The sequence below is a fragment of the Halictus rubicundus genome, chromosome 13 (genome assembly GCF_050948215.1).
Source record: "Halictus rubicundus isolate RS-2024b chromosome 13, iyHalRubi1_principal, whole genome shotgun sequence".
NCBI lineage: Eukaryota > Metazoa > Arthropoda > Insecta > Hymenoptera > Halictidae > Halictus > Halictus rubicundus.
Genome location: NC_135161.1, coordinates 1,276,987 through 1,284,687, shown reverse-complemented (window position 1 = coordinate 1,284,687; position 7,701 = coordinate 1,276,987). Strand labels below are relative to the sequence as shown.

Genomic DNA, 7,701 nt, shown 5'->3' with positions numbered 1-7,701 from the left:
TCCTCGATGGTTCGGGATCAACCGCTCCACCCAGACTCTCGAGATCCACGGATTCGCTGACGCCTCTGAGCGCGCTTATGCGGCCGTGGTTTATTCACGCGTGGTCAACGAAGAAGGGGCGGCTACCGTCTCCCTAATCATGGCCAAATCCCGGGTGGCTCCCTTGAAAAGAGTGTCACTACCTAGGTTGGAACTCTGCGCCGCCTTTCTGCTGGCTCGACTCGTTGAGCACGTCACCAAGGTGCTCGAGTTGCGGGATGCCGAAATCCACCTCTGGTCGGACTCATCTGTGGCCCTCAGCTGGATCCAGGGCCATCCCTCCCGCTGGCCGACGTACGTGGCGAACCGGGTTGCCGAAATCCAGAGGACGATGCCTCTCGCCAAGTGGCACCACGTTCGAAGTGCGGAGAACCCTGCTGACTGCGCTTCTCGGGGGCTGTACCCATCCGAGCTATCCAACTTCGACCTATGGTGGCAAGGACCCGAGTGGCTTTCGTCCTCCGGCCACCCCCCCCTCAACAAGTGACCAGGAAGCGAGCGACGAGTACCAGGAACTGGAGGTACATCACGTGGTCCGTGGGGTCGAGACGAGCTCGTCGTGTCCCTTGATCGAACGATTCTCCAACCTGGCTCGCCTGTTCCGAGTTCTGGCATGGTGTCGGCGGTGGAGAACTGGAAACCAGAACGAGGAGTCAACACTCGCTGCCTCAGAAGTACGAGACTGCCAACTCACCCTGTTGCGGTTGGAGCAGGCTGCGCACTTCGGGGAAGACATCAGGGCGCTGCTGGCAAACCAACCGCTACGGGCCAAGAGCAGATTGGCCAAACTCTGTCCATTCCTGGATCCGGACAGAGTACTGCGTGTCGGAGGCCGCCTCCAGGCGTCCAACCTCGCCTACGACGGGAAGCATCCAGCCATCCTACCAGACGACTCTCACTTGGCACGGCTCTGGGTTGACGCGGCGCATCGTCGATGCCTTCACGGGGGGACTCAGCTGACTCTCGCCACTCTTCGTCAGGAGTGCTGGATCCTGAAGGGTCGTCGCCTGGTCAAGTCGTGTATCCGACATTGCACCACGTGTATCCGGTGGAGAGGGCAAACAGTCCAGCCTAAAATGGGAAATCTCCCGTTGACAAGAGTAACGCCTTGTCGTCCATTTTTCAGATCCGGTATTGACTACGCGGGACCGATACAGCTTCGAGCCGGGAAGGGTCGTGGTCAGCGCACCTCGAAGGGTTACATCGCGGTGTTCATCTGCCTCGCCACGAAGGCCGTTCATCTGGAAGCAGCTTCCGACGGTTCCACCGAAACCTTCCTGGCGGCACTACGGAGATTCATGGCTCGGCGAGGTCGCTGCGCCGAGCTCTACAGCGATTGCGGGCGGAATTTCGTAGGAGCGCACAACGAACTACGGGCTCTCCTGCGAGAATCATCTAAGCAGAGCGGAGGTCAGGTCGCAGCTGCCGCCAGGGAGGGCATCACCTGGAGATTCAACCCTCCTTCGGCGCCGCACTTCGGTGGCATCTGGGAGGCGGCGGTCAAGTCCGTCAAGCACCACCTTCGCAGGATCATCGGGGAGCAGCGCCTAACCTTCGAGGAGCTGACCACTCTCCTGACCGGCATCGAGGCCTGTTTGAATTCTCGGCCGTTATTACCGTTGTCCGACGACCCTGAGGATCCAGCGGCGCTGACCCCGGGTCACTTTCTAGTTGGGGAACCCCTCACTGCGATCCCCGAGCCCAGTCTCGAGGACCTCCCCGTCTCTCGATTGTCCCGTTGGCAGTTAATCCAGCAGATGCAGCAACATTTCTGGAGACGCTGGTCGCGGGAGTACTTGAACTCTCTCCAACCTCGAGGCAAATGGCACAAGGACAAAACACCGCTCAAGGCCGGAGTCCTGTGCCTCATTAAGAGCGAAATCCTGCCGCCCACGCAATGGCCTCTCGCTCGCGTCGTTCTCGTGCACCCGGGACCAGACTCTTCCGTGCGAGTCGCAACCGTGCGCACCGCCGCGTCGCAAATGCTTCGGCCGGTGCACAAACTCATCCCACTGCACTTGCCGGACGATGAGCGATAAACTGCGGGGGAGGCCTCGAGGCGGGGCCGATTACGCGGATCGTGCCATCCGCGTCTGTAAATTTGTACATAAATTTAGGTTAAGTTGCGTAGTTGTAAGATCACGGTCTCGTTTCACCACCACATTCATTAGAATACTTTTCACTCACCTCATTATCTCATAACATCAATTGTAAATTCACCTCACGCATCTGGCACTGTACATTCATCACTGTACATTATTCACTCGCGATCATAACTTCGGATACTACGTTGCACTTTTCCCAATGCCCTCATTCTTGCTCAGTTTCGTCAATGAATGACGAGGCGGGCGGAATGTTTGGGATTGGCGGAGCGTGACGTGCGAACGCCGCACGGTCATTGGGTCTTAGCTCGTCTTCGCGAGATCGCGGGTCGATTCTCAGCGCCCCGCGTGATAGGCCGTCACCGTCGTATCGATTATCGACGCGATAATAGATATTCTATTGGCCCGTGTTCAAATTTGGCAAGTAATCGTTCCGGCGGTGCTGGGAAACCGCTCGCCGATCTCCGAAGCAATCATTACTCTATCGTTCTCCAACGCTCTCGCAAGTAGTTCGGTTCGGTTCTGTTTCTCTGGTTTTCTAAGAGCTTCGTGCGGCGTGTGACCCGTTCTTAGAAGGAGTTAATCTCAGCTGGATTCTATTCTCGAGACCGGGAATAATCATATTAGCGGGTATAATTCATACTGTTTATTTTGTTTTACGTATACATTCTGTGTAGCGAACGTTCGTGTTGACGAACCGCGAGCCGGTAAAATAAAGTGTTCTCGTGCAGTTCCGAGTTTTCCTCTAACCGTGCCGCCTACACAGTGGTCCTTCAACCCTTCTATTAAAGGCTCGATCCCAAACAACCTACAAATCGAAACTTCAAACTGTTATATCTCATCATGGAAGTATCTGACAAAAAAATGTTTCAGACAAAATCGACTTGTTTTTTCCGGTAGAATCTAAATATGTAACAGTTTATAGGGGGTTCCATTTAAAATTACAAAGGTACCTCCCCTCCCCCGTTAAAGGGGAAGGGAGGCCACTTCACGTTTATGTAGTCAGAAAGGCCCTTCAGTTCCATGCAATTTAAGACTAAGAACTTTAAAATCGATGGCATAGTTTTCGAGATATTGAGCTGTTCAGAGTTATGTGGGCCACCCTGTATATGTAAGTATAATGCTGTTTCATGATTTTCCAGTTCAATCTTTTATTTTCACTGGCAGGTTCAGAATGATTTTTGTATTTCCCGTGTAATCGGTTCTCGAACTTCGCGACGAAAAGAAATAATTTCGAATACATTATGTGAAATAACAGTATTTTATTTTAAATTCGCGTGTAGGAAGCATAATTGCTCTACTTTTTCTTACACAAGTTTTGTTTCACAGGTACACGAGGTGGACGCAGTTCTCTCCACAGGGCTGTCATGTGGAGATCCATGAATTCTGCGACGCGTCGGAACGCGCGTACGCAGCAGCAGTATACCTCGTTGTCCGTCGAGCTACGGAGTCCACTGCCTGCCTCTTGATGGCGAAATCCAGGGTGGCTCCAACCAAGACGACCAGCATCCCTCGACTGGAGTTATGCGAGTAGAGTATCGACTGGAGTATGGAGCGGTTCTCCTCGTACGGCTATTGACGACCCTAAAAAAGGATTGGGATTAATCGACTTCTCCACACAGGCTTGGTCTGATTCGACGGTGGCCTTGGCGTGGATCAAAGCTCAGCCGTCCCGTTGGAAGCCGTTCGTAGCCCATCGGGTGGCGGAGATTCAAGGCGAACCTGGAATCTGCTGGAGACACGTTGGGACGCACGAGAACCCAGCTGACTTGGCGACAAGAGGCATTTCGAATCAGGAACTCCACCAGTCGGACCTGTGGTGGTCCGGTCCGCCGTGGATTACCAGCCCAACCGATCAGTGGCCAGCTCCCAACTTCCAGGAACCTCCGAACTGCCTGCCTGAGGAACGCCAAACCGCCGTCACATTGGCAACGACAACCAAGGAGGAAAACTCATATCTTCTGCGTTTTTCTCACCTAGATCGCCTGGTACGAGTCACCGCGCAGTTGAGGCGATTCCTCTCCCGCACCCGGCAACCGGACCTCGGCAAACCAGAGCATCTGACGACCGCTGAACTCCGGGAGGCACTCTTCATCGCGGTCCGTTTGAGCCAGCAGGACTCGTTCGCCGAGGAACTCGAGGGGCTGAGACGAGGCGTCGCGATTCCAGCAACATCCCCTCTAAAAACGTTGTGTCCCTTTTTAGATATTGGATGGTACTCTACGCGTGGAAGGACGACTGAGGAACACTCACCTGACCGAGCCTCGCCGCCACCCCGCTATCATCGGCCGCACTTCTCATCTGGCGACCTTGATCATCAGGAATGCTCATCTCAAGACCCTGCACGGCGGCGTAAACGCGACCCTGGCCTGGATTCATCGAGCGTTCTGGATCCCCAGGAGTCGCGCTCGAGTGAAGCAGGTCCTGCAGGCTTGTGTGACATGCGTCAGGCTGCGAGCCGTGACAGGACAGCAAAAGATGGGCAACCTACCCTTAATTTAAAAAACAAAAAGAATTATTTAAAAATACAAAATATATTTCAGTATATAGCATTAAACCCGATTCTTTTTAATTTTTTCAGTTTAAATTTTACTTTGGTATCTTTTTTAGTTCAAAAGTTATAGCAAAATGTGCAACCGGGAATCGAATGTGTAGCGCATTCCAGACAGAGTTGGGCACTATTTCGATAACAAATTATTTAAATAACGATTCGGATAAAAGATATTTTATCTTTATTCGTTATTCGAAGGATCGAATAAAAGAAGTATCTTTGTCGAATAAATAATTTTATTCGACGAGAATTTATCCGACGAATAAAGAGAATTTTTTTATTCGAAGCGGATTTATTCGAACTTGGAATAATTTTTTCATCTTTTATCTCAGGGCTGGTGGCTCATGAGCCACTCGTGGCTCTTTCCCCTATCTTCCTTTTTCGATAAGAAACCCCCACTGCGTACGACGTCGTCCCACAAGCTAGGCAGTCACAGGGGAAAGGAGAATCGTAGCTGTCTCATCCGCTGCCGCGCTCCGTTTCACTCATGCTCTTCTCTACGGGATGGACGTTGGAGGAGGGGATTGGGCGTGTAGCGTCCGGTCGCACGCACACAAAAGAGTCTTTCTTTCGTGCAAACGGCCAACGCAATTTACGACTCTCGTTCGACGAAGCTATTTTTGAGTGGACATTTTCCAGACCTAGTCGAAGCATGTTTATTAGAGTTTTGTCCCAAAGTCCTTAATAGCAAACTGAGACCGTCGGAAATTAAGAGACGAACTGAAGGGCACTTGAAGCGGACCCAAAGTCCCATCATCCTCTCTGATCACCTCGCCGTTCCGAAAACAAACACGCCAAGGGCAGAAGGAACGGGGGTGAGACGAAGAAAAAGAACAGCTCTGATTGGAAGGACCCAAAGCGTTAGAATTAAGGTCGACCCATACAAGACCGGGACGGGACCGGGGACGTTTGGCCGCTAGAATCGAAACCAGGGTGTAGGGTTTGAGTCGACGGGGCTTCAGTGTTCCAAACTATATTTCTGCTCGCCCCGGTTGGGTCATTATCTCGATCGTTTGGCCATTTCCAGATGGCCTTTCGGGAGCGCGGTGACAGTTCCCTGCTGTGCATGTCACAAAAAAAATGTTTTTAGGGCCTTCACGGTTCCTTAGGTAAACTATCGGTATCTCCCCTTTACAATACCATGGAAATAGGAAACCTTCCTGTCTCTTGGTGAAACATCATACATCCTTGTATTGTATCTAAATTATACATACATATATTGTAAAAACGAGAATAGTTGTTATTTTTTTTTAAGGAAATATCCACATTAGGAAGGGGATCATTCCATGTGAATTCGATCATTTTTTGGGGACTATGTCTCGAATTTTTATGACATTGAAGTATGTTGTGGTCCAAGAGAAAATGGGAGGCGGGGGTTGAGCCGGGTTATCACAAAAGACTGCTGTTCTCAAATAATTTATTTTTTCCTTGGTGAATGTCATTTCTTAATTAAAAAATATTAGAAATATCTTTGTTTTGCAAATTTTACCACTGGTTCAAGTGTGAAAAAATTTGAATAAATATGGCTGTATTTTACGTTTCTTCATCTTTCTCTTTGAAATTTCGTTCTGTAATTCGCGGAGCCGCAAAACTATTTATTGTACTATTCATTATTTTAGATTCATGAAATTGCTGGATATTCTTTAGACATTGTGAAGTAAGGGTCGCTAGCGAAAAAATGTATGTATATGGAAAACTCCTAAATTCTTGTCCATGATGGCCTAAACATGGTTAGATGGAAGGTTCCCTGGCAGGAATGCGATGGCGTATCTATATCTTGTCCAATGAGACGAGACAGTAGACGTAAACATAGGCGCTCGAGTGCGACAGAGATGAAGTTACCCTTACAAGACAATTAGCAAAGGACGCACGCTGGGTGCTTCACTGCCTTGGTCTCGTTGGACAGAGCATAGGTACGAATGCGCGAACGATTGGATCAGAGTGCAAGGGACAGGCCTCGTTTAGAATTTTGTTTTCAATCGATTTTCGTTCATTCCGTAGTTACAAATTCGCTTTATACGTATTACGTATTAAAACACTATATTTTCATCCATCCGTTTAGAAAAAGTTACTTGTTATTTGTTATTTGTAAAATTTGTGCTTTATTCATATGTTTCACTTTTTATTTTCGTCATGTCGAAAAGGAAAATTGGTGAACCAAACTGATTGTTTCATGAAAATTGGGAAACTGACTATTTTTTTATTAACTCTGATGGAAAGCCGCAATGCTTGCTATGCAAGAAAAAACTTGCAAACATGAAAAAAAAACTAATATTGCTCGTCATTATGATAACTATCATAAAGAAATGTATGATAAGTGCTCCATAGAATGTCGTATGATTTAAGATTAAAGTTGCTATACCAAAGTGAGAATGAAATCCAAGATGGTGATTTAAATACGATTCAGCAAAAAAGCGTTGCGGCTTCACATGCTGTCGCTTTAGAAATTGCACGATCTACAAAAAGTTTTTCTGATGGAGAACTTATTAAGAAATGTGCTATAGAAATGGCAAAAATATTTTACATTAAAGATGCTGTTCGGTTGCGGATTTTAGAAGTGAGACGCGGACGATTGATCCGCCCAAGGTCGTAAATCTTGGGCCCGGTTGGATCGCGGACGTGTCACTCCCGATACCGCAGAGGAATACTGTCCGCCAAATTAATTTTGGACAGCCGTTTCAATTTGATTGATTAAATTTAGTCGGAAGCGCGTTTCGTCCCAGACCTGCTAGAGGACTCGTCAGTAAGGCTGATCTAGCAGGCCCTGCCTTAGACGCGTCGGTTCGTCTCGTGTTTGGTCGTTGTTTTCGATCGCAAGAGCGTTTCGGGTCGGATCTTCGTTGTTGGAGATCCGTCTTTTTGAATAGACTTGAAACTGAATGTTCACGTTTGAAACTGAATGTTTCACGTTGAAACTTGTTTAACTATCTCGAACTCTGGATACACGCGCGACGCACGATGTTATCGCAACGCGATCACGAACGCAAGAGAGCTCAGATCGAGCGGCCC

The 7,701-nt window shown here is 48.9% G+C and overlaps 1 protein-coding gene across 1 annotated transcript; it reads right to left on the bottom strand.

The window, feature by feature from the left end:
- Positions 1 to 906: 906 nt before the first annotated feature.
- On the bottom strand, positions 907 to 2,318 carry LOC143360657 (uncharacterized). Its single transcript, XM_076799701.1, has 3 exons — positions 2,227 to 2,318; positions 1,657 to 2,132; positions 907 to 1,110 (listed from the first exon to the last, which is right to left on the bottom strand). The coding sequence occupies exons 1-2, from the start codon at positions 2,229 to 2,231 to the stop codon at positions 1,700 to 1,702; spliced, it is 438 nt and encodes a 145-aa protein (XP_076655816.1). The 5' UTR covers positions 2,232 to 2,318; the 3' UTR covers positions 907 to 1,110; positions 1,657 to 1,699.
- Between the last annotated feature and the right edge of the window lie 5,383 nt (positions 2,319 to 7,701).